Genomic DNA, 26,595 nt, shown 5'->3' on the forward strand with positions numbered 1-26,595 from the left:
CCGTTCCTTCATCGCCTTCGAGATCCGCGCCCAGACATACATACAAGACCCTCCTCCTTCTTGCATCATCTCCAAAGACACAGCGGCAGTCGTCGACGAGATCTAACCCCGCGATGGTCTCGATACTGAACCGTGTTGATAAAAGGGCGCTCGAAGACGAGGGCAATAACACATGACCGCCCGACCGACCGTCGTGGAATGCTACTACACCTCCCTAGCGTCGGCACGGTATCGAAAGGAACCTCCTCGATAGGGCGGGGGAAGGTGAAGAAACGATAGAGAAACACCGGTAGTGCGCGCGTGTACTGCCTAGTGTGCCCTTAACTGCCCTTTCTTCCCCTCCCTCCTTCACCTTCCATTCGCTTGTCCCGCCTGAGCCACCAATATCGTTCCGATGCCCCGATGTTTGCGATAAATTTAATCTATTTTCCATTATTTATACATTCATCGCAGATGGGTGGGGATATGTGTGGTGAGTGTGTGTGCGTGTGCGTGTGTTTACACCCGGTAACTCCACCGGGACCAGGAACCCGGATGAGGAACTTCGCTACTCCTCCTTCTCGGGATGTTATATCCGTGCCATGTGTGCCGAGCTATGAGTGTGTGTAGATTTTTAAGGACTCTACACAAGACGTTGCTACTGATGGGTTGTGGCCTACGAGGAATGTACGGTTACGGTATTTTTCTCGCTTGTTAGTCGTTTATTGTGCGTGCCTATGGTTAAGCTACTCGTCCTCGGAACAAGATTTTCTACCGCTCCACGCCAGGGTAGAATGATGATGAATTTACGAAAAGCGGACTGGAAAAGAGGGAGCAATGTTGTGTGCTTATTTAACGATAACTTGACTCCCTGGCTGTGATCGCTTTCCACTTCATGGGATTTAAAAGATGCTTTTTGTGTTACATTGAGATGATGTAGCTTCTTTGAATTATATTAAATTATTGGAAGACTAAAAAGAGAGTCGTCCATTGGATCATTGGAAGTATTTTTATCCAATAATTCCAAGATATCGACCGACAAATACAGTGTTGTCACGTGCCCAATTTATTAATCCAATCAGCGGGGAGCATCGGTACGGATCGCGTAATGCTTTCTTCATCTGTTGTGCATTGAAGTTAAAAATATTCATTTGAGCGCCCTAAACCTCCACGCCCATTGCACGCCGGCGGGACTAGCAGGAAAACGGTTCGCTTTAATGTGAGGGAATGATAACGCCCGATGAAGTGGGATGGCGGTGGCACTGGCGGTAGTGATTGCCGAAGGAAGCAAACCATTCACTGATTCGTGCGTTTCTTCGCTATCAACGTACTGCAATCGTTGGCGATACACGCCGCCGACCCGCAGCGATGCAGTGACGAACTTTGAGGGCTTTTTTATTTCACATCTCGTACGCTCGCCCGTCCGTTGGCCACTGATAAGACCTGTACCACCGCACACCATTCCAGCTCCAGTGTGCCATAATATGTGTGTGCTTGACCGGGCAGATCGTTTCAACTGTCCAATCTGGCCTAAAAGCAAAGATAAGCCTCTGACAGAAAGACGACACACACACCGGCAAACCCTGAACCTCCAAACATCATGATGCTCGTATACGGATGAGGAGGGCACCATTGCTGATCATTTCGGAAGGTTTCCATTATCGCCGGCCTCCAATGGGAAAGCGAACTTCTCCCTAGAAATCCGTTTCTTTGGCGACGACGACTTTTGATAATAATGAATCAGAAACATGCCATGAAATGAACCGGGCGGCGCTCAGATATTTTCATTTCCTTACAAACGGAAGAAAAGATATGCCGTGTGTTAGAGAGACGATGAAGGGGTCGGCGTTAGAAGAGCATTTGAAGTGAGGGAGAAATAAAGGAAGTACGGGCCAACTCCCCCCCTCTGACTGACTGGGTTGATTTGCACGTCACGAACGGCATTCGGTTCGGTTGCTTGGTAAGGAAATAAATTCTTAATGTAATTGGTAGGGCGATAATTGGCCTAGCCTCACAGAATTGCCACCGTGTGTGTGTGCGTGGTATGTTCAAAAAGATTGAGGCACAGAAAAAAATTTCCTCTTCCTTCCCGATAATGATGAAGTTTTGACGATCCTGAGGTGTTTCGTTCTGCTGCTTTCATTTTAGGTTGGGGTAAATTGTGTTGCCTAGACTCTGGAGCAACGAAGGAAAAATCAATCGCTTTCCAACCGGAGAAAACCCCCATTGAATGAAGGCTTAGCTGAATGAATTTGACTCTCTAATAGCATTCGTTTTTATGAACGAAATGCTGTAATTAAGGTGTTGGAAAACGGAAGTACATTTTTAATTTGAATGTTGGGGACAGTGCGCTATTTGGAGAGGGGATCAATTATTAGCAAGCCGACAAGCTTGTTAGTTTTTGGAGGTTGTGATGGGCTGCTATCGACCATTTCTCTCCATCTATTGTCTGGTATGGATTATGGATCCACTTGCGGTTTAACTGTGGCAGCAGTGTAGATGCGACAGCGGCGCCGGTCTTTACACGGCAGGACCGGGGTTAAGGCTCATCTGGGCCGTTCCCCCATAATGAGGAACGACTGTCCAGCTATGCGGTATCAATAAGTCTAGTAAGCCAGCAATGGCAGGCATGACCTAAGAGGTCGTTAGGCCAAGAAAAAAGAAGAACAAGTGGGGTCTATTGGTAGAAAAGACCCTGAAGATAAAGATGTCCATTGGACGACTAAGGCAAGGCGTCTATCGGTAACACAGGAGGACTAATTGCCACTGTTACCGATATAGCTTGTTGATCGGATTTTTCAGACTATACCTAAATGCTTGATTGTATTCAAATAAGCATTTTGTCTTTACCAACATCCTGGCCAATAAAATCGTTACTATTTACAAGTAAATGGATAGCTTTATTGCAACTTTTATAAAAAGATAGATAATAGTAACAAATATTGAACAAGATCTCGACTCTTGGCTTCCACCGAATTCCCATCGGATTTAACCTTCATAAAACTAATTGAAAAATTCCATCAAATCCTGAGTGAAACGAATACCCGGAATACGATGGTACGGGAACAGCAGTAGTCATCGCTTTGGGTTTTTGTTTGCTCTGGCTCAAACTTTTTATTTCGTTCCGCAAAGTTGAAAAAACCCCTTCTTTTCCGAACCCTTTACGTACACACGTGTGTTGTGTGAACGGGGTTTGTCTTCCCGGACCATGGTTGACGGTTGTACCATTCTCAAGTGCTGCTGCTGTTTGCTGAGCCGCAATTTGTCAAGTAAAGCCTTCCATTTAAATGGTTCGGGGTGTGTAGTTTTGCGTGCTGAATACAGACACACACACACACACAGCATCAGGTTGGTGATGCATCCTTACAAGTCCCCGTTTCGTCCTCGTGTTTCAGGCTGAGAGCAGTATTCAATTTAATTTTCTATTAATTCATTTGCTTGAAACGACGGCGACGGATGGGTTGATGTTACCTACCTACCTGCCTTACCTTGCCAAGATGGTGGTTATTTACATTTTACCACATTCCAGGAGAAAGCTCCATTTCTTCATTTGCGGTTATTTCGGTTGTGGTGGGACTGGGGCCAATCTGTGTGTGTGGTGGTGTGGTGCCTTTGCTGTGGAAGGATGTGGAATTATGTTAGGCTGATTGCTGCTGCGTGGGTATTTTCTCATCAAAGCCCGAGAATTCTGAGATTCGCATAGGCAGAGATAGAGGATGGGACTTTGATTTTAAAACAGTTTTTATGATGATAAGAAGCCTGGCGAATGTACACTCTTCTAATGATTTTTAATTTACATCTACCGTCTCTTCTTGCAGGGCATATTTGTGGAAAAGTACGATCCAACGATAGAGGACAGCTACCGGAAACAGGTCGAGGTGGACGGTCAGCAATGCATGTTGGAAATTTTGGACACAGCCGGCACAGTAAGTTGAAGCACATGCACTGTGTGTATGTGTGTATGGAGGACATGAGAAACCTCACACTAACGCTCTACTACGTTTCCACCCTTTCAGGAACAATTCACCGCCATGCGGGATCTATACATGAAAAATGGCCAAGGATTCGTGCTAGTATATTCCATCACGGCACAGTCGACCTTCAACGATCTGCAGGACCTGCGGGAACAAATCTTGAGGGTGAAGGTAGGTGGCCGTGGCTGTAACACAGCTAGCTGCGGGAGGCTGTCTCATACATGTTCGATAAGTTGTGTACCTTAATCATTTTTATCACTCCCTCCAACACTCCGCAACAGGATACCGATGACGTTCCAATGGTGCTGGTTGGCAACAAATGCGATCTCGAGGACGAACGAGTCGTGGGCAAAGATTTGGGCAGGAGTCTAGCCTCGCAGTTCAACTGCGCATTCATGGAAACGTCTGCCAAAGCTAAAATTAATGTTAACGACGTAAGTCCCTGACTGTTTCGTTGTTGGTTCTTTCTTGGCTACCTCTACTAATCGCTTTCCCCATCCTTACGCCCATTGCAGATCTTCTATGACTTAGTGCAACAAATCAACAAGAAATCGCCCGAACGGAAGCCCAATAAAAAGAAGAAATCGCTCTGTGTGCTGCTGTAAAAAAGCTACTTAGGGACAAAATTGGACAAGTATAAATGTCGCACGCTACACGCTCACCAGCACACGCACACATCCACAAGCACACACACACATGTACAAACACGCAGTCGTATAAGAACAATCCATAGGAGAGTCCACTTTAGGCGTTGTACGTGTGTGTGTGTGTGTGCGCGTTTGTATGTGTGCGTGTGTTTGTGTGTGAAGGTGTGTGTGTGAAGTTCAGCGAAAGAAGATTCAAAACGAAAAGGATTTAAATGTTAGACAGAAAGCAAGCAAGCAAGCAAGCAAGCAGGGGCCAGCAGGCAAGCAAGATGAGAAGATAATCAGCGTTCAGAGGAGTGAAGGTTGGTGGCTGCTGCGTGTATCAAGATAAGGGATTAACAAATGGTGGAAATAATTAGCAAGTTTAAGGAGCAAGGTAAGAGCAGTTATCTATATATACATATACAAACACACACACACATTCTCGGACCCTTCAGAGACGAACCCATGCAGAGCAGGCGTGGTGCGGCAATTTTTCTCGCGATCGTACCGGCGTAGATCGTGGAACCACGCATGCATTCACGCGAAACGGACACAGCAAAAGTACACTAAGGACACAGTTGAGCGCAAGAAGAGGACGGTTAGTAAACCGAGTGCAACCCGGGTAGGGGAAGTAGTAAAACTGATGGTTACGAAGCGTGTCACGCTTAATGTAAGAAAATCATTAACAGAGCAAACACATCCTCGCTGATCATATTCATGGCGCGAAAGGTGCATATTGATGGGTACACCATTCCGTAAACCATTCACATGGAGACACAAATTTTCGGGACAATGTCTGTCACGTTGGGAGGATCTTCAATGCGAATAGAACGGGACAGTACAGTTTTAACAGTAGAGGGGGAGGGACAGAACGATGAAAAAACTAGGCGAAAAAAAAACAGGAAAATCCTGCGGATAATGCCACTGCTCCCCGCACACACACACCCCCACTCCTCATTTGTTGCAATAGAAAGACCAGACGAAAATGATCGCGAATGATCGCAAGCTGATGAATGATGATGATGTTACTCTAAGTAAAACCGGAAAGGAAAACCTCACACTATACCTTATACAGGGCTATTTAGCTTCTACTCTCTTTTCTCCTCCGTTCTATTACGTTAGGTTTGCCGTTGAAAGAAGATTTTCCGTTTTTTTCCGATGCTAACCAACTTTTCACCCGTTTTTTTATAGACTCCTCTTATTCTTCCTCCTACCGCATGTTCTAATCCCGTTTCTGATTAAGTGTGCGCGCTCGCAGACGATAGGGTTTTAATTATAATTATTTTTAATTTGTACTGCTTGATGATGACGATGGATGGATGGATGGACCCGGGCGCGAAAAAGCGAGAAAATAAATGAAGCCGCGTTTTTGCGACGAAATCCCCTGGCAAATGGAATTGATCGTACATGTGGTGTGTGTGTGTGATAACGTCAAGTGTAAATTAGTAGGTACGTGTGACGAGAAAAGGGCGAAGTGAAAGGATTTTATGGTTCGACGTTTTTTTCCTTTATTTTTTTTGTTGTAGATCGCTCCTTAGCTGAATCTTCATTTCTCTAAAGCCTTTCTCTGTCTGACTGAATCTGGATGGACTTTCTTAGATAACGCGTAGATAAACAAAACAAAGGGGTTTAAGTATGTGAATTGGGATGGAGTGAAAAGGAGGACAGCTAGTCGACAGAAGAACAGAAGAAAGCAAATGGGGAACAAGACACGGAAATTGGCAGAGGTGGTTGATTCGATAATGTTGATCATGCAATTAGATGGAATGTAAATTTGTGTAATTGACACTCGCGCTAGGGATTAGCCCTACATTTTTTTGTTTTGTTTGTTGTTTGTTGTATCAGCACTTTCTTGAGCTGCTTCTGATTAGCAGCAGTCGGCTTATCGGTAAGATTTCCTGTTTTAGGAGGAAACCCGGTGCCAAAACCATGAAGAAGAGCACTAGCAGTGAAAAACTATCTTCCAATTTTGATTTCTTCAACTCCTTAAACTTCAGGGAGATCATCGTCACTTGCTAAAAGTTGTTAAACATTGCTTGGATATGTGTGTGTAAGTCAGTTATTGCGCACCGATCTCTTTGAAAATGCAAACCGTTCGACTTTACCTATTCATATCAACAGTAGTAAAATGGTCGATCCCGCAGCGACGATCCTCAAATCGCTGCTGTTGGGCGGGCGGAGAAAAACGGACTTGAATTTGCAATGCAATATTATTCTACACAAAAGCAAACAGCAATTTTAGAGAAAAATAATACAGATAGCAAAGTATCTCGGACACGTCAAGTAGTAGCATCAAGCGAACCGGTTTACTCTTCCTCCGGATTAGGTGTGTGAGATGAGATCGTGTTGTTGATGGTCAACGTGTGTGTGTGAGTCGTTGATTGTCTCTCGTAGTTGTGTCACTAAAAATCTTAACAAAATAGAAGTGAAAAACCACCACCATCTTTACACATTTCCATCCCAGTAAGTGTGACGGTGACGATAGCACCTGCACTTTGTCTTCTGATGAATGGGGACTTTCCTTTTCGGATTTTCCGCCCTAATCTCCCCCACACACACAAACACACATCTTTTGATCACACGACGTTCGATAGATATTTAAATAATGGATGTGCCACCGTTACATGGCTAGACAGCTGTCCCCTTCAACCATTTATCTAGAGAGCGTAGTGAGGTGTGTGGAACGACGGCCCAGCCTGGCTAGTTTGTATCGTAAATGTTTAGAGAGCGCACAGATATCGAAGCAATTGTTGTGTACGGAAAGAGTAGTCAAACGGCACGGGCGCACAAGCGTGCGTGTGTGCGCCAATGGTTAACAAGGTACCTCTGATTTGCAACACTTTCAATATACCAATTTGTGTCTGCTGCTTATAAGTTAAAAACCACGTCAGCTTTTGGTGGATTAGAGCGAGCGAGCGATCTTTATATGGAATGGATAGCAACCAGTAGGGAGGACAGACAACACGCATTAGCAATGTAATGTTTCGTGTATCTCGTTGATCCCGGTGTAGGGAGAAAAGTCTGAGTTCGGTGTTCAACATTGTCCTGTTTCTAACTTGTTTGTTGTTCCACTATTTGGTAACGAATTGTCTGATATATGCCGTGGCGGTAAAGATTCTAAACAGTCTGTTGTGTTAATGCGGGGTGTGCTACGCAAAAATACTGGAGTTCGAATAGAGGAATAGAATGATGATGGCCCCACTATACCCTGTTGAGGGATGCGGGAAACAGTAAGGGCACACACAACACTACTGCTGCTGCTGCTGCTGATGCTGCTGCTGCTCACTTTCTATCACTCTCATCACTCCATCTCTGCCTTCTCCAATCAACTGTGTAACGATGGATTAGTATTATATAGTACTACAAGTTCGAATTAAAAGTATCGAAAAGGTTAAACACACACACACACACACACACACACACACACATTCATACACAAGAAAAGCAAAGAAACCACTATTTAAATGAAAGTCGCCCGGCAATATACGGAGCACCATCCCGGAGACATCGGTGTTGTGTACGTTAAATAGCAAACTCCCCATCCTGTAGCGTCTGTCCGGGAGAAGGGAATTCTGGCAACAAGAAGAAGAAAAGCTCCTTAAACTTACAATATCATTGCTCTGCGACGGAGAGGTACACCTCTACGGGGGTGCGACAGAGGAGGGGGCCGGACAGGAGAAAAGTCATAGGGAAAGCAAATGGAAAACGGTAGGAAAAACCTTGGATCGATCATTAATTGTGTAACCAACTGCAAACAAAACAATCTATTTTCTAATGAATAAAACAGTATATATACATAAGTATATACAAAAGACATAAAGCGAAACCACTGCCGGATCGTTGTTGCATGCACATAACCCCGCTTCCGTGCTTCCGTGTGGTGTTAGTCATCGTTCCGAAAATTGTGTTTGCATTACGATTACTTTGTAGCGCTCAACGGTCAATTTAAATCGATGCTTCTCTCCCTTTTTGACAGAAGCCCGCGAACTGACAGCTGCATCGGTGTGCATGGGTGTGTGCATCTGCGGTGGGTGTATTTTGCTCTCTGTGTGTGCCGTATACGGTGTAATGTCTCGCGTCATTTGATTTTATCACCAATTCACCATCGTCATACTACTTTTTCTGCGCTGCGCGGCTATTGTTATTGTCGCTCGTTGTTGTAACCCAACGTTGGGAGCGCTGCTGACGAACGAGAAAAAGGAAACCAATACACCGTGCCACCGTGAACAGAAAGCAAGGAGCGCTGCTGGTCGAAGTACGATTTGTTGTGACACAACACAACCGAAACGAGCGAGCGAGCTGCTGTGGGGCTGTGGGGCATGAGTTTGCGTTTCGTCTGTTGTTATGTTTTAGTTAGTGTGATCCTTCGACCGTATCCTTTTCCCGTTTGCAGTTCGGTTTTGTGCGGAGAAGACGTGTCGCGGGACCGCGAGCAAAAAAAACCCTTCGCTAGCCTGTGGTGAACTCTGTGTGTGCAGGCGGTGCAGTGAAATTGCGTCTCCGCTGGTCGTCTGCCGCCAGCAGCGGCTCAACAAATATTGAACATTCTGCTCCTATCTCGGGGAAGAAGCGCTCTGGGGAGGCGGGTGCTGAAAACCGGATCCCTTGGGTAGTTGTGACGCGCGGGTCGGGCTAACATAGTCCATATGGGGCGTATCGCGTAGTGTCGCAAGACGAGCAGAAGCCGCAGAATAACTATTGCCACACGTGTGTTGAATTGAAGCGACCGTCTCATCGCATTTTTACATTGAAATATTGTTCAGTGCGTACAAGTTTGTAACTAGCAAGAGAGAGAGAGAGAGCTGAATGGTGTAGGTCGTGTTACGTGCCTCGGATCTATGTGGAAAGCGGCACGGGCAGTTGCTTTACATTGTAGCCGCCTGTACGAGCTGCCAAACTGCGCTGGAAGAGTGAAAGTGAACGATTTGTGTGAAGCCGTGCAATCCAACAAGATTTATTTTATTTGCTTTCATTTCCGGCGCCAGTGGTGAACTAGTGCAGTGTTTTTCCCTCCCTCCGAAATGTGTTCCGCGTACCGGATTGCACGTGGAGTAACGTGCCGGGATACCCTTCCCGCCATGGCCACCATCATCGTGCTCATCATGTCCAGCTTAGTGCGTACGGGTAAGTCAGGCAAAGCAAGCCTTGACGTACAACGTACAAGCGACAAGCGACAAGGGTTTATCAGTATTACTCATCATCATAGTAGGCCCAACATGATCCGTTCTAATTTTGGCTATGCTTTTTTGCTTCTTTTTTTTCAGCCAGCGGTTCCAGCTACCGGATAGATTTGAAATCCTCCGGATCTGTTGTTCTAGGACTGAACATGACGATCCAGTTCAGCGCCGTACTGTACACGGATGGGGCCCTGGTTAATGATAATTATGTCGTCGACTGGTCAGACAACACTTCTCCGCAACATACGCTAGAAGTGAGTTCACCGGAAAGGAGCCGGCAGCATACGGGAAAGAAGCTTATCAGACAGCTCAGAAGGAGCGAAGAAAAAAGAGAACAATAGTTGAAATTCATGCACTAATAATCGTCACAAGGCGATGATAGCATAGCCCCTACAATGCTGCACATAGATTTTTTATACTAAAATTCTCTTTGATTTGATTAGATTCTTTAATTAGTGGCGGTGTATGGTTTTAAATGCCATCTTTTGACTCGGTTGATTCCTTCCGTTGTCGGCAATGTCGTTTGCTGATGCTTTCCGTTCATCCGATTCCTCTCGTTTTAGGGTCTTACGTCGCAAAGCCCACACTTTAATTGGACGGTGATGTACGCACATCCGGTAAAGCCCGGCACGTATAAGGCAACGATCCGGGTGAAGAAAACGTTCGTCGTGATACCATACGAGCTTGCGTCGGCATCGGTGACGTTCAATCTAACCAGTAAGACTGCATTCGATTCTGCTCTGTATTCCTTCCCAAACTGTATCCTTCTGACTGTATATCCTGCTTTCCAATTTTTTCGCCGCCCAGGTATGCTGAACGGCGAACTTCAACTGATACAGAACGACACGCTGATCAACAGTACGTATGTGTCGAGCACGGTGCCGGTCAACCAATCGATTACCCTATCCGATTCTGACCGGCGCGCCCTAGCAAAGGCAGCGTACGTGCAGACGTTCTGGTTCATCAACTGCCAGTACATTGGCACCTCCGACGAGCTGTCCACGTTGAGCAACTTCACCCAGGAAAACAATACCTACTCGATAGAGGCACTGGTCGTTGCATCCTTCGAGAAGGTAGGAACAATAGCGTTCTTAAATTGTGTGATTTTGGGAGTGTTTCAATGCGTTTCTAATCGTCCTTCTCTAGCTGCCAGAGCCAACGACGACAACCACAACTACTACGACAACTACTACTACTACAACCACCACCACTACTACTACTACCACCACAACAACTCCGGCGACCACTACCAGCACGAGCACCACCACTACTACGCCTACTCCACCAACAACAACATCCACAACGCCTTCCACTACAACCAGCACTACACCAAAGTCTACTACCACAACAACGAAGCCGCCAGCGAGCAATGACATTTCTGCGCTAACGAATCATCCGAGTGAGCTAAGAAGCAAACGAGGAGCTGCAGAACGATCCAAGCAAGCGGCGAACGCCCTTGACTCTATCAGTCCCGTCCTGTTGAATCTTACCGATCGAAACAGTAAGTAGAGCGCAGAACCAAGCTTGGGGCAATACGGTTTTTAATGAGCATCGTCCCATTCGCTAGATATTATCCTGCCAGATGTTTCGAAGGAAACGCCACTGGAAGCGTCAACGCTTGACGAGGATCCGTTCGTACGCGTGGCAAAGAAATCGGACCGGTTTTACAACTTGCAGGATGCACATCAACCGTTCGTATGCGACAACAGCTCGATGGTGGCACCGGATCCGAAGAAGGTGTACGGCTACTTTCAGCGAACCTTTACCGTGCAGCGTAAGTTGCGTTTTGCACTGATAAATTGTGCCTCTTTCAATGATTGATCACGCGTATTCCCTCTCTCGATAAACAGATCCGATTGCACAATTTAACGTTTCCGGACAGCAGTGGGTGAAGCAAGGCCAGCCCGTCGATCTTGTGTTTCAGTGTAGCGGTACACCTCCGTTCGAGTTCTGCTACAATTTGAATCATGGTAATGAGTGGTGTTGCGAGAAGCATCATCATTCTCTCTTACAGCCAAACGTTTATTTTTCGCTGTTTTTCGTTTACAGGCCAGCACAACATGACCAGCAACGAGACGTGTAAGGGCGACTGGGAACCGTCCAGTACGGCCGAGTGTCGCTACAAGATACATCGCTTCTTCTTCACCAACGATCAGTACTCGATCGTCATCTTCGTTCGGAACCGTGTGTCGAACTACTTTACCCAGATCGGCATTCAGTTTTACGAAAGTACGTTTTTCTGCTGGCATTGCAGCCCCCCTTTCGTTTCGGCAAACAGTTTTGTATTTGCGATTTGCTTTTGCTTCATTGTAGATCAACAAAAGTCGCAACTGTCGGTGATAATCGTGCCGATCGGGTTCTGCCTGCTGGCCGTGCTGATTGTGGTATACGGAATGGCGTATTACATTCAAAACCGGGACCGGTTCATCGTTGAGGTCGCCGACTTTAACTTTGGCGATACCAGCTCGCTGGATGACGACATGGAGTACAAAACGTTTCACCAGCGGCTAGTGGACAGTTTACGGGATTCCGTCCGTGTGCCGCGCTTCAACTTCCGGCGCTCGAGCGCTCACGACGTGGACGACGTTTCACCATCGTCCGGTGCGGCCGGTGAGTCATCGCTACGGTATGGTTCGATGACCTAAACACGCCGAGCAGGTAGGTTATGCTTCGTTTTTAAATCCGAGCGTATCCGAGCTGGCAAGTCATGTAGCCCGCGCGATTACGATCTAGCAGCAATCCCTTCTTCCTTTAAGATGGGGAACTATTGATGGGAAAATCGAGTCAATTCCGTGCGCAAATCCGCCGCCACCACAGTGAGTGGTTGGTATGTTGGTTTAAAACCCCCGCTGAACAAACGAAAGCTATGGATTGGATTTGTTAGTATATATATATATTTTAGCACACAAATGAAAGCGGATTACCATATAAAGCTGATATAGTGTAGCAACGGGAAAAAAGAGTTTATTAATATATCGAAACAAAATGGCTTCGCAGTGGAGGCAGACACGCAAACCCAGAGTACTTGCGCGCATTGTATTGCACAACCCCAATAATTGCATTGGAAAAGAATCAAAATTATAAGACTGCTGTTGTTTGTTTTGTTTTCCGACGTCGCTTTCGTTTTCATTTAGCCATACTTTTGTTTTAGCGAGCGTGCAACACAATTCCAGTTGGGCTAGAGCGCTCGCGCGCACCCCCCTGTTTTTGCGATATATAAATCAAATTAATATTCAATGCAGCAGCAGTTCGGGGGTTGCAACACCGAGCAGATCAGACCGGTGTTTCGCGTGTTTCGATCCGGTTACGAGGTTTTCCTTTCTCCTACTTTCATAATCGCCGCGCGGCACTAGTGATAGGCAGAGGATGGGTGGTAATACATTAATTACAACACCCCGCAGATAGAGCGTCGAAACAGTGGCGGTAAACCACGCGACAGCTAAACGGGAAAAGCAAAGAAAAGTATGCAATTTACTTTACTAATCGATCAACAAAGTAATGTCATAAACTCTTTACATATTGTGATACTGATGCATCTTTGATTTATTTTATGCAATTATATTTTAAGACACGCGAGATGCACACATGCAAATATTCCCTTTCTGTTCCGTGCAACAACAAAAAAAAAGAAAACAAAAATGATTCCAAAAAGAAAATCGGGAAAGGAGTAGATTACACAACTGCCAAAGGAAAAGGTTGGCTAATTCAAATGAATTATTTGGAAGGGAGCGATCAATTTTTCGTACAAACCGTTCATTATTGCATCCGTTAGATTTGATTGCATTGGAGGAACGTAAACGCTCGAATCATGTGCAGATTGGCAGTTTGTTCAAGTCAAAAACTAGTGGTAGAAGAGTATCCTGACCCGAACGTGGAACAGGAGTCCGGTTTGGGGATAGAATAGAGTAATCGGCACAAAAAGTTATCTGTGAGCTGCATGATGTGCTGGTGTAAAAAAAAAAAACAAAAAATAAGACAGTAAATATAGTAGGTAACTTTTTTCGGAACCCTTGGGACAGAGTGGCACTATGGCAACCGCACGGGTTTACCTAAAGAAAAAACAGGGTATGTGTGTGGGCCTGTAGAGGAGCTGTAGATCCCATTGCTGGATCTCATCCAATCAGCGAACGGCACGGTGTGCGGGTAAACGCGGAGCCGCAAGAGATAGTATATCAAGATATGTTAATGAAAAGTACATTAGTCTAATAAAAATTACGAATCAATAGATTAAAATGAGCGTGCGATTTCTCGGCAACATCCGAATCGGTGTGGTTTACCCTGTTAGAGAAACCGTAGAAAACCCCATCTCTGTCTGTATACACCTTGGCAGCGGTAATGTGTCAGCTTTGTTTTGCTGCTCGGCATTCGCGTGTGTTTACATTTCTACGTGCGCTGTGCATGCAGTTTTTGTGAGGTGTTTCGCACTCTCCCCAACGATGGCTAGCGTAAGTTCGGCCAGCTTTGTCCCGATAAAAACCAAAGCTTCGGCTGCGCTTAAGGAAAAGGCGGACGAAGCGTTCAAGGTGACGGTATTCGAGCCGAAGAAGGCGGCACTACAGAAAAAGCGAACGGCACAATCGACCCGACCAAAGGCACCACCGAAGAAGAAAGAGGCAGACAGCGAGAAGCCCAAATCCGATGCAGAGGACGACGATGAGGATGATTTAGATGACATATTTTCCGATCTACCGCGTAGAAAGCCCAAACGTAAGGAAGATCCAACTGAGTTCGATATGTCGAAAGCCCGGCGAGACATCATAAACTTTGGCTTCACCGGGTTCGACAAGGAGAGCAAGCACGAGGCCAGCGTGCGGTTGGCCATTAAGCTGGGGGCAAAACCACCTAAAAATCAGTACCGAAACTATCGCGAACTGTTGGAGGAGAAGAAAGCGGTCAAAGAACAGGACGGTGATACGGCGGCAAAGAGACGGCACGGCCATATGGCGTACGGGGCGGTCCAATCGTACAACAAATACCATCAGCGGCAGCGCGAAAAGCAACGCAATCCAACCTCAATCATGAAGCATTACGGCAAAGCGAAGCCCCGGATAGGGAACAAATAAATAAGAATTGTACTGAACGCCTTGTTGGCTTATGGGTTGTCATTGCATGCTGGAATGTTTGTCCTGCGTACGGGGATACGGTGGAGAGAATATACAATACACATACAATAAAAGAATTATATTAGCTAACTTATAATGCTGTTGTAATCATATCGAAAGATTAATCGAAGTTCCTGAAAAACATTAGAAATCTGAATCCGAAAACGAGTATTGGACTCTCACTGATAAACTCTCTCGATCAGCTGATGGCGGTTTGTTATTGAAATAAGCTGATAATTTTAGTGACCAAAATCACTAATTTTGTGGTTGATTTTATTACATTTCAATTGAAAAAACGTTCTTTTGAAACTATTAAAGATCTCAATCTCGATCTCATCCTCTAACACAACGGTTAATTCAAACAAAAATTTCTAAGCATTCAAATGTCAAGTGAGTAAACGTCAAAAAGCTCACTTCAATTCGCATGTCCCACCTTGCTACACAAACCTTAGCCATTTTCTAAGCAAAAGGTGCTTCATGCGTGTTTTTTCCTCACTATAACAAAAAGTGCGTGCAAGTGTAGCAGGACAAAAGGGAAGATGTCGTTGCCGATCGCTCCTAAACTGACGCAAATTCCATCCGGCAAAACGGCCTCTAAGCTGCTAAAAAAGAAGGCCAACGAATTCCTGGCCTGTACTCGTGCGACCACAGCGCTTGAGGAGATTCTAGAGTACTATAAGGTAAGCTGCAGCGATCCATCATTGGGAACTAGTTTCCGATTCCGGATTGTGTGCACTGCCCTCTCGCTGGAGGAGGATTGTGTTTCTGTCCCGGTGTGTGTGTGTGCAGGCTGGAGTGCAGTGAGCACTGGGACGGGGATGGGACGACGACTGCACACCCATCCGGAACGTGACGTTCAATTATCATATGGTTACGTATGTGTATATATGTGCCTCCTGTTTGACCTTTTCAGGAATGTCTTGCGCGCAAGGCACCCATAACGCCATGCCTGCTGACACTGGAGTACTTATTTACGCAACTGTTCCTTAGGGCCGACATTCGTCCGGCCGATCTAAACGCACAGCCTACGTACGTGCCTTCAGGTAAGGGTCCCAAAACAATCCGCCTTTTACCAGTTTCTACTGCCGGCTGCAATGATGTCATCGTCCTTTGTTTCTTGTTTCTCCCCGCTAGCGAAAGATCCGCAAGCGAACCACAGACAATGGTTGCTGGCACAGTATCAGGAAACGTGCGGCCTAGTGGTGGACGGTATGCAACACGAGAAGGAAAGCGAAGCGTGCCAAGCACTAGCGACGGCGATGAAGCTGCTGGCCGTCCAGTGTGCCCAGCAGCCGGAAGTCGATCGGTTCCCGGCGGCGGGCCTGAAACAAATTCTTACCGCCATGCTTTCATCGCAGTGCCTCAATAAGCATCTATTCAATCGCTTCCTAGAATACTCGTCACACTTGGACGTGATTTTCTACTGCTGGAAAACGGTTCCATCGTTAATCACTCGAAGCGGCCCGCCGCCGACCGATGTGTTCAAGCATAACTTTCTGCTACTGCTCGATGCGATCATGTTCGGAAAGGAGAAGCTAAAGGAAACGGACAGCGTGTTCTGTGTGTCGCTGGGCAACAGCGTGTTCGATTACGCCGCAATCCGGAAGCAGATTAACCGCACCTGGGGCTTCGTAATGAACTGGGAGCACAGTGAAGCGGTGCACGAGCAGCTGCTGATACTGCTGCTCGAAAAAGTGTTCGTGCACCTGGACAAACCGGTCCTGCTGACGGACTTTTTGATGGATTCGCTCGACGTCGGTGGCACGGTCAGTGTGCTCGCGCTGCAGGGCGTGTTTGTGCTGATCCAGCAGCACAACCTCACCTACCCAAACATCTACGAAAAGCTGTACTCCATGTTCGAGCCGGAGATTTTCCACACAAAGTTTAAAGCCCGCCTGTTCTACCTGGCCGACATCTTTCTCAGCTCTAGTCATCTGCCGGAAGGATTGGTGGCGGCGTTTGTGAAACGGTTGGCACGCCTTGCGCTGATCGCACCACCGCAGGACATTGTGATTATATTGCGCTTCGTGGGCAACTTGATTCTGCGCCATCCGGCCCTGAAGCGACTCATCTTCCATCCGACCGGTGGCGAAGCGTCCAGCGATCCGTACGTGATGGAGGAACGGGACCCGATGAAATCGAAAGCGCTCGAAAGCTCGCTGTGGGAGCTGGCGGCACTGCAAAACCATGTACTGCCGTCGGTCGCATCGGCCGCACGGTTCATCTCGAATCCACTGCCAAGCGTCGAATGGGACCTTTCGGAGGTGTTGGAGATTAATGAGAATGATGTAAGTCGGCGAGAGGAAGACGGCGGTTGTTAACTGGATCGTTTGATTTGATGAATCATTTTTCCTTTGCAGATTTTCCACAAAGAAATAGTGTCAAAAACGAAAGAGTTTTTCGTAAACATTGATCGCCCAACCGGCATGTTTGGATATTGCGGAGGCCAGATGGCGTCGCAGTATTGGAAGCTGTTTTAAAAACGCAAACGAAGCGTCCGTCTCACCAAATCTCTTTTTTTTTTTGCTCTCGCTGGACACAAGATGAGCTTACAGTATAGCCCTGTGCCGAAGGCGAAAGGTACCGAGGGGGGTTTAGTGTGCAGTGTTTAGTCATGTAGCTAGTTCTATCGCAAAGGAATCAGCCAGACTATCGTGCGTGATGTGATTGGGCCCAGCAGAGATGGTATCGTCGTATTTATTTGATTTTTAGCAGGAAACAACAGCAACGCAACCCTTCGTGACAGTGTAACACCCGGATATAGAGTAATCAAATGATGCAGATGAAAGCATCCTTCATGGTATCGTTTGGCCTATTGGCTTTATGCAGCATATTGAAACGAAAGTGCACACAGTTAAGCCCAACACCACCCCACCATACACTAGCTACACACAAAACGTTCCTAATAATCTCGGAAACAGCCTTGTTTCCTTTTTACTTTTACAAAGCACCCCCAGAAGCATTTAATATTTTGCGTTTTTTTTTAAACAAATTAATTGTTATCGTGTTCTTTTTTGTTTTTGTCAAGTCGATCGCGTCTAACGTTGGTCTGCTGCTCCCACTTAGGTTACTAATTTTTCTTAACCACTTAGCAGCACCACAAAAGCACACACACACACACAGACAGAGAAGCAGACAATGGGTTGATAGTAATAAGATGAATGTGCGTGAGAAACACTTCAAGAGGAAAAGCAAAAGTACGGAAGGAAGAGGCATAATTTCAATGGAAAGGGGAGGGGGAGAATAAGTTTTGTGCCGTTGATGGAATCGGCCCACCACAATTGAGATGTACGGGAGGTTTGAGTGTGTGTGAATGTGTGGCAGGACAAGTAATTAACAACCATCAGTATGTGATTAAAGTACGAGAAAATCCAGCTTCTCTTCCGTCGTCGGTCCGAGGTTCCCTCTATTTGGGAATAATAATTGAAGGGCAGACAGCATGCGGCTTCTCGCAAGAAAAACGGACATTGAAACAATAAACTACAAGAATACATTCTTTAGGATAATAACGATGTGCCGGAGAAAATTATTACGTTTTTGAACTGAATCCGAAGAAACATGTGCCGCAAGGAGAAATTTCTTTGGAACATTCCTTGCAAAGAAACAAAACAATAAACACGCAGTAGCTCCTTGAACTGCTCTTCTGTGTGTGTGTGTGTGCGAGTACAAGAAGGAATGAAGGAAGCTTGAAGTAGTGGTAGTGCGCTGAACGCATTCGGACCGGAAAGAAAAACAGACAGAGCAAGGAAACGCAGGTAAACACACCGTCTTCGGCAGTGGTGCAAACGTCTGTCAAAAAACGAAGAAAGCGAGCATTTCGCAGAACGAGCAGCAGCGTCTTGCGGAGCTTGGTACGGAAGACACGCGTATTTGAGCTTTTCTTGGTGAGTTTTGCAGAAGGAATTATCCTAGGATGAGCTTAATCAACAAGTTACTACATCGTTTTATGAATTTTAAAGAGAATCTTTCGCCGAAGACTGTATGTGCCCTTATTTATCGTCTCATTCTTTTCCTCCGTACAGTGCATACCGCCAGACACACTCACACAACCACCACAAATTCGATCTAGTTTGACGTTTGACGTTTAGCTGCATAGAACGAGCGAACGCAGGAACGGACGGGAGGAAAAAAAGGTAAAACTCTACACAACATCGCAAACACGCACGCACAACGCCATTGATGAAAACATATTTTTGTGGTGATTTCATCTATCCGCAGCTCGTCTGGTATAGAGGCTTGGAGAAAGTGCTGGACCCACCGGACTTACCTTGGCGTGGATGGTGTGCGGTAAGTTCCCTTAGATTGTTTTGATATCGAACCCTCGCCCAGTTTGGCTCTTGCTCGGTGGTTTATATGGTATGTTTCGTGATTACTCCTTCCTTTAGATCGACGATGGATTCGGTGCTAAACACGGTCCAACGGTTTCTGTACATCGGAAGCGATATACCGTTTGTGTTTGACCCACCACCGCCGCTGGATCTGGAGCTGGGAAAGCAGGTTCTCGGACCAGCGGTGAATCCTGTGGATCCAGCCGGAGCAGGAAAACAACCGGAACCACCCGTTACCACCGAAGGGCCGGCACACAAGAAAACCGGCAACAAAAAGAAGGACAATCAAACGATTAAGCTGGAAGTAGAGAAGGCGAAGCAGCAGCAAACGAAGAACAACAAACCGGAAACACCGAAAGCTGCTGCTGCTGCTGCTACGGAAAGCAAATCATTAACATCGAAGCCCGTAGAAACGGTTGCCACTGCTGTGCTGCCACTGCATCCAGTGCTTGCTTTGATTAAATCGGTAAGAAGCAGGCGTAGCAGAGAGCGTACGTAGAGTATGTGACAGTTTTCTCTTTCCGTTTCTGTTTCCTGTAGACTTTCAAAAGCAAATCACTCCGCCGGACGGACGAGTGTCTGTTTGCATTGGCATACTGCGCACGAAACTTTGCCACACCGGAGGATCGTCACGCCGTGTACGTGCTGCTGCCGGAGCTGATTCGCACGTCGCACGATCTGCTTACGTTCATTTCCTACTTCACTCAGCTCGCCACACAATCGGGACATGCCGGATTTGGCCACGGGTTGCGCACAGCCATCACGCGCTGGTACGAAAAGTTTACGCCGATCGATCTGGCCGAAATGCTGGTGCGGAGCATTAGCACAGCCGGCTGGACGCACAAGGACGTGATAGCTAAGGCGCATCCGAAGCTAAACTGTGTCGAAAAACAGGCGCTGCTCGATGCGGCCATGAAGCGTACCAGCCAGCTGCAGGAGAAGAAAGCTCCGGAAAAGAAGGGCAAGAAGAAAAAGCAGAAGGAAACTGTGGCACCGCCAGCACCGGCGCTTCCAGCAACCAAGGAGACGGCTGTTGCAGTAAGCAGCTCGAAAGCTTTCAGGCGCTACCAGACACTGTTGCAGTTCAAATCGGTTCCAAACGCTGGGAAAGCGCTGGAACTGTTGAAGCAGCACGGTGCGAAGGGTAGGCTTGAGCTGCTGCCACGCCATCTGCGACGCTTTGCAAAGGTTTGGGAGGCACTGTATCCGTACCTTACGTACCGTGAGCTGCTGCAGGCGGCCCTGCCAATGCATGACTTCCGGCTGCTTAAGGAGGGCGATGCGAACACCAAGGCGTACGTGGAAACGTTAAAGAAGCGGTTGGATGCGCTCGAAGCGGAATGCATCCATCCGATCGAGGTGTTTGTGATTGCGAAGCTGTACCAGCACGGCAAGCGGTACGTGACCAAAGTCAAGGAAGAGATGCACACCCTTTACCTAACGGATATGTGTCCACCGCTGAAGGAAGTGCAGGACCGGCTGAACGAGGCACTGGAACATTCGCTGAGCCATCATCCGAAGACGGGTGTTCGCTACTATATCGCGCTTGATCTGCGCTGTGTTTACGATCGAAGTAAGCGAGCTCTTTTCGATCGATTTATCGCGACGAAAATATTTATAACATCTTTTTGCTCTCTCGTTTGGGGGATTGTAGAGAAAATTTTTCGTAACCAGGTCATCACCTGCTTCCAGGCTAGCGTACTGTTAGCCTTTTCCATCTACAAGCGGGAGAAGAACGTAACGGTTGTGGCGTTTACCGAAGACAAGGAAGCGCTTGCCAGTGTCGAGTTCGAGCCGAGCATGACGTTGGAACAGGCCATGAAGCTCTGCGTTGGGCTGATGTTGCCAACCACCAAGGTATCGCTTGAAGCACCGATCAAACAGGCCGAAGCGAGCAAACTGAAGGTGGATGTGTTCATCACCGTCACGGATTCGTTGATCCGCGTGAATCCTACCCGCCGTCCACCGACTGCACAGCTGCAGGAGTATCGCAAAAAGATGAAGCTGAATCTAAGCAGGTATATTATAACACGGGTTGCATTACATTCTTCGCTCAATTTACACGTGTTCGTATACAATTCAAGATATGTTGCTATTTCGCTGACTCACCATACACCATCGCTGGACTGGACTGGGCCGGGCAAGGACACGGGTGGATTGCTGGAAATGGTTGGATACAGCGCACACAACGCCAAGGTTATCGAGGCGTTTGCTAAAAATAATTTCTTCTAAACGAGCAGCAAACACATGTCCGCGGCACGGCGGTGTGGCTTGCTGGGTCAGTAAGTACTGCAACTATGAATTACTACTCATCTGATATAGCATTTGCTCGGTTCCGCTTATTTCGACGAGACATCACGGCACGTAAGCCATTGGATGCTGCTGGCAAAGGAATGAATTCGTTTACGTTATCAAGATAACGTCTTTTATAATTTTTTCGTTGGTTTTTTGTTGCTTTTTGTAATCTCCTTAATACTGTATTTCGAATCAAAATTCAATTCTGAATTGATGTACGTTTAGAATGTAAAATCAATTTATTTTCTACCTTCTTTTTAATATTCTTAATACCTTTTTCTATTGTTTAACTTTTCTGGTATTATTTTTGCTTCTCTTGGAACAACTCTGATGAGCTGGTATTTTTATAACTATAATAATATTACTAGACTAGTTTTAGAAGGATCCTATATGCATTCACCATCTCCAAACCTTGTAACGATAGGGCATACATAGTGGAGTAGTCTAAAACGTTCTTCTATAGTGCTTTTATGACGTGCTGAACACTGATTCTACTTTCTACAGGCAAACTGGCTTATTTTTATCGTGAAACAATATTGCATTTTCCTCACTCACCACGTTGTAATCCTTATTTTGAAACCGATGTCTTTTCCTCACCGAATTTGATTTCTGCTTCTACTTCATCTTGGCTTAACGACCAATACGAAGCGACAGTGGGGCCGATCTTCACACGACGGAAAGCCATTAGATGCACACATGATCTAGCTCGCAGGTCGTTTAGCCAACAAGAAGGTGCAGGACTGTAGAACGTGGTAACAGTGTTCGAATAGGCCCGATCATATCCGGGCCAATGTTACAACACAACTCCTTATTGCTTTTTTTCCTAGTCAGTTACCGAAATCAAGTTGAAAACTTCCAATTCTGCTCGTTTTTTTATTTCCTTTTTTACTACTGTTACAAAAGGCGTTTAAAGCTAGTACTAAATGAGGCAAACTTTCTACACTCTTCCCTAAAATATATGTATATCGTATTGCGCGTGTGTATGTATGCATTAGGGCCGATAGAAAAACAAAGGCATAGGCATTAATGATCTTAAATTGATCGCAAACTCTACACTCTCCCCTTTTTTGTTCGATGTAGTGTTTATAGCCGTCAAGCTTCGATGTAAGTTCCTCTTATTGTACGGAACGGATAGCTGTAAGCAATGTAATGTTACTCACATCACAACAATATTTATGTAGATTACATTACACCGACATTACATTACAAGTTAGAAACCCATGCAAACCAATTTCTAATAACCGATCAAATCAAAACCCCCCCCATAAAAAAACTGTGATTATCGAAAACGGTCGAAACTCTGGTCAAAATATGTTTGTTTTCCTCCCCCTGCGTGAGATACAAGACAATGAATCTTTGTTGCAGATTATATGAAACAACTCAGACCTATATAACACTATATACTCTCTCACACACATGGCATCCCCCAATGCCTCTATACACATATCTCCTAATGTAACATAATGTTTTTTTTTGTTTGAATTGTATGTTCAAAAACAACTGTTATATGTTTGAGTGTTTGTTTGTCACATTTAAGCTATACTCACGTGTGGATGTGGATACACTAACTCCAAATTGACAAAGCAACAATCTGTGGTAAAAGAAAACTAATGCAACTAATTCGGGCAACTAGTCGAGAAACGATAAAAAGTGCTTCTTAGAACACATACGACTAAAGCGCGGTGTGGTGTGGATTCCATTTCCAAAACACACACACACACACGCACACATTGAGTGTGTTTCAATCCATTTCCCGTCCGCGTTCGAATGAAATCGTACACATCCACAATTAAGCATCGCAAATGGTGAGAAATGTCCCCTAAAGCGCTGCTGCCTAAAATGAGAAGAGATTATACACAATACATTGTTTTTTGTTTGTTTTGGTAGTTGTCTTTAAATTACACAAAGCAAAGCAAAAAAATCATAGCAAAATTTGCGGAAAAGTGCATCTTATTTAAAAAGGAAGAAGGCCAATAATATAATCTCGCAAGCAAACTGCCACAACTCACTCACTCACCTTATTACACTGTATTGAGGTTGATAATAAGTTTGTTGAACGCAAAACAATCAAATCAAATTGAAAAATCGGAAGGAGCGAGAAGAATTGTTTATTCGAGAAGAATTATTTCGCCTGTTGAAACCCCCTCCAAAACCATGTCCCCCATGCAATGATCCGGCGACTGGAGCGACTTAACGCGTGCGTGGCGGCGGTAGTGATAGCAAAACAAAAAGCCAAGGATCGAGCGGTCAGCATGCGGTGTAACAGCAGTATTCGTTATTAGTATTTAAAGAGCAAAAAAAAAAAAAAGCAAAGGTGGGAAACAATAATCACACAAAACCTGCGTAAAAGTGCCGATTAAGGTTTTGAAGCGCCGTGAAGGTAAATATAGCATTAGGCAAAGACATGACACAACGGAGCAGCAATAACAGCTGGCCGGGGGGAACCCTACTAATTTTCGTTTTGTTATAGTTCGTTAAACGTTCTGTTTCTGCAGAAGAAAAAAAAAACACTAAGAAGACTGTTTTAAGCTTTTAAAGTCAAGCCAAAGGGTACGGTTTTTTACTTTTTCGTTTGTGTGCAGAGAGCGTTGTTCTCGGTTTTACGCACACTCGCACACCTTCTCTCTCTCTGCACCGAATGCACAAAACTTGCATGCGTACGAAAATATTAAAAAGAAAACAAACACACAAAACATAGAAGAAAGACGGGTAATCTCATCATTAAGGACCGATACGTACCGTAAGAAAGTTAGTAGTACTGTACAGAAACTGAAAATTTGAATGTAAGGTTGAACTTAACACACACACAAGCACTGTTACACCTCCTGCGATCGCTCATCCACCGCTCATCTTGGCAGAAGCAGACCTACCTAGGCTACCATTTCGATGAGCCTTTATTTCTTTCAATGCAAAATGTGATACGAAATCGAATGGAATATTGTTTCCCTGTAAGCAACAAATCCGTTTATAGCCAAATGATCTGGAACAGAAAATAAAATAAAATAGTAAAGCAAACGAAAATGACGAAATCGAAAATAGATAGAGTAGTTAACGACGGAAAAACACTTCACCCAACAACGGTGCAGCAGCAACAAAAAAGCAAGCGAGCAAAACCGCAAACACCACCAAATGTTAAGTTCCAGTTTTGGGAATTCGAACAATGTACTAGCACAATAATCGGTTGCGGCAGCATTTTCCGAATCCGGAGAGAGAATTAATTAGCAATGGTGATATTTTTGTAAACGTGTTAAAACAAATTCTAAACGAAAGCCGAACAACGCAACACTGGCGGAAGGAGATTAGGAAAGAAGGATTACTGCAACTACCCTCCAACTGTTACTTTATTGTTTGCTTGTTGTCAGCAAAAACAGCAGCCAGATTTATGTCAAAAAGAGTGGTTCTTCTCTATCCTTACCAGCCAACCGAACTATCTATATATTGAAAATGATCAAACATTTATCTACATTTCTCGACTGCCGCCGTCGCCGACACCCGGCCAGTTTAAAAACAAAAAAGAGGTGATATGGTACCCCACTGTACACGAAAGTATTCAATCATGATGTGATTTTATTCACGTGGTTAAACCAGACAACAAAAAACGCTTACAACATTTATCATAATAGAGTGAGAGAGAAAGAGGTTTAGAACAATGAGGCATTATTACTTTATAGTTTTCCTTCAATCGTTGTACAATAGCGAGCAGTTTCGGTGTGTCTCGTTTCATTCTTTTCGTCGTTTTGTGTAATATGTGTTTAAACTAGTGATCTAAAGCAAAAAGTGTGACCGAAAAGAAAAAAAATGGTGGCCGTTTTGCAGCAAAAAAATAGCGTTAAAAAGAAGACTGACAACAAATTTGGTCAACATTATTACGAGCACACACACACAATAATATGCGCAATGATGGGCGATAATTGGCGACCGACCACCACACTCTTATCTTATGAACCAAGCAAGCAACGCACCGAAAAACCTGAATCGAAAGCAAGAAGAAAATACACTGAACTGATATGTTTTGATGAAACGTGAAAAAACACTCAATCCATTTTGTATGCACTAAGCTAAAGGACAGCTATAACGTGTACCACACACCACCTTACAACCTTTCCAGCCTTTAGTGCGCTGGCTCGTATCGTTTAAAGTTAAGTTTATGTGTTAGTAGTTTATACGTTTCCACTTGCATGAGTGCGTGTTCTGGTTTCAATCCTTCCCTTGCTGCTGCCATACAGGGACATGCGAAGGGTGTACGATCCTTAGTTTTTATTAAAGAAAAAATCGCATTCGAACTATTAGGGCTTTACTTTACCACATACAACAAAAAAAAAACACTTTTTTGGCTAGTAAAACCCGTTAGAAAACGAATAGAAAAAAAAACAACTAATTTCAAAAATGTTCAACAATGAATAGACAAAAAGGAGCATCAATCACTAATATTATGCCATAATTGATTCCTCTCTCGCGTGATAAATGAATATTTTTGGGCCTGGAAGAAGAAATCACTTCGAACAAAGCAACAAAACACTCACAAATCGATAAACGTTAAGATAGATATATAAAAAAAACAAAAACACGGAAATTCATAAAGAGACCACAAACTAGTATGGAAAAAACCGGTTATTTTTGTACGAAAAACAAAACACATTGCGATAAACGAAATGAGAACAATAATGATGGAAAAGGAACAACAACAACAAAAACACAGTAAACATTGGGCTTTATACAAATTCAAACTCTGGAAAACCGAAGAAGAAACGTTCGATTGTTTTATTTAAACAAAAAAAAATGAAAGAAATGCTTCAAATCGGGATGTTTAAACTAACGACATTGTCCTCATCGAAGCGAAGTGGATAATTAGCGTACTTCAGCCGCAAGTACGAAGAAGAATTGTTTAAACAGTTTGCAAGTGCCTGCTACGATTCCTCGCATTTCCCTGCGAATCGGGTGAGCAAACAGTGGCAGAAGGAGGACGAGCAGAGTCCCTGCTGTAGCCGAAGGGTCTCCTCGTGTTCACTGAGTGAGACACAAACAACGCCGAAATGCAAACACCGGATTCCGGATTACTGAATGAATTGTGAATTGCGGGGGTTGAAATACCGGACCGGAGGGGGGGGGGG

General features: G+C 45.1%; 5 protein-coding genes across 9 annotated transcripts in view; all 5 read left to right on the plus strand.

Annotated features, from left to right (window-relative positions):
* LOC118506649 (ras-related protein Rap1) overlaps window positions 1-8,002 on the plus strand; it is a 28,656-nt gene extending 20,654 nt beyond the window's left edge. For all 4 annotated transcript variants that reach the window (XM_036044052.1, XM_036044050.1, XM_036044051.1 and 1 more), the window contains exons 3-6: window positions 3,798-3,905; window positions 3,996-4,124; window positions 4,235-4,387; window positions 4,469-8,002. In XM_036044052.1, coding sequence (XP_035899945.1) covers window positions 3,798-3,905; window positions 3,996-4,124; window positions 4,235-4,387; window positions 4,469-4,558 — 480 coding nt within the window. In that variant the 3' untranslated portion in view covers window positions 4,559-8,002. The remainder of the gene's footprint in view (window positions 1-3,797; window positions 3,906-3,995; window positions 4,125-4,234; window positions 4,388-4,468) is intronic.
* A 613-nt stretch (window positions 8,003-8,615) lies between these two features.
* Window positions 8,616-13,984, plus strand: LOC118506647 (A-agglutinin anchorage subunit-like). 2 transcript variants are annotated; one of them, XM_036044048.1, is made up of 10 exons: window positions 8,616-8,837; window positions 9,568-9,706; window positions 9,847-10,013; window positions 10,323-10,476; window positions 10,567-10,832; window positions 10,906-11,260; window positions 11,327-11,533; window positions 11,610-11,729; window positions 11,809-11,988; window positions 12,073-13,984. In XM_036044048.1, exons 2-10 carry the CDS (start codon window positions 9,604-9,606, stop codon window positions 12,402-12,404), a joined length of 1,884 nt encoding a protein of 627 aa, XP_035899941.1. In that variant the 5' UTR covers window positions 8,616-8,837; window positions 9,568-9,603; the 3' UTR covers window positions 12,405-13,984. The 2 variants fall into 2 exon arrangements, with proteins under 2 accessions (XP_035899941.1, XP_035899940.1); XM_036044047.1 differs by having other exon boundaries at window positions 8,654-8,837; window positions 8,976-9,706.
* An 84-nt stretch (window positions 13,985-14,068) lies between these two features.
* LOC118506648 (uncharacterized protein C1orf131 homolog) lies at window positions 14,069-14,839 on the plus strand. Its single transcript, XM_036044049.1, has one exon. The coding sequence runs from the start codon at window positions 14,196-14,198 to the stop codon at window positions 14,820-14,822; it is 627 nt and encodes a 208-aa protein (XP_035899942.1). The 5' UTR covers window positions 14,069-14,195; the 3' UTR covers window positions 14,823-14,839.
* Window positions 14,840-15,307: 468 nt separating this feature from the next.
* Window positions 15,308-18,370, plus strand: LOC118506656 (nucleolar complex protein 4 homolog A). The gene is made up of 4 exons (XM_036044074.1): window positions 15,308-15,541; window positions 15,775-15,904; window positions 15,996-17,149; window positions 17,222-18,370. The coding sequence occupies exons 1-4, from the start codon at window positions 15,401-15,403 to the stop codon at window positions 17,339-17,341; spliced, it is 1,545 nt and encodes a 514-aa protein (XP_035899967.1). The 5' UTR covers window positions 15,308-15,400; the 3' UTR covers window positions 17,342-18,370.
* Window positions 18,371-18,964: 594 nt separating this feature from the next.
* Window positions 18,965-26,211, plus strand: LOC118506657 (60 kDa SS-A/Ro ribonucleoprotein-like). The gene is made up of 6 exons (XM_036044075.1): window positions 18,965-18,993; window positions 19,078-19,148; window positions 19,247-19,655; window positions 19,730-20,762; window positions 20,844-21,207; window positions 21,274-26,211. The coding sequence occupies exons 3-6, from the start codon at window positions 19,254-19,256 to the stop codon at window positions 21,419-21,421; spliced, it is 1,947 nt and encodes a 648-aa protein (XP_035899968.1). The 5' UTR covers window positions 18,965-18,993; window positions 19,078-19,148; window positions 19,247-19,253; the 3' UTR covers window positions 21,422-26,211.
* The last annotated feature ends 384 nt before the right edge of the window (window positions 26,212-26,595 follow it).

The sequence above is a fragment of the Anopheles stephensi genome, chromosome 2 (assembly GCF_013141755.1).
Source record: "Anopheles stephensi strain Indian chromosome 2, UCI_ANSTEP_V1.0, whole genome shotgun sequence".
In the NCBI taxonomy this organism is placed as follows: domain Eukaryota; kingdom Metazoa; phylum Arthropoda; class Insecta; order Diptera; family Culicidae; genus Anopheles; species Anopheles stephensi.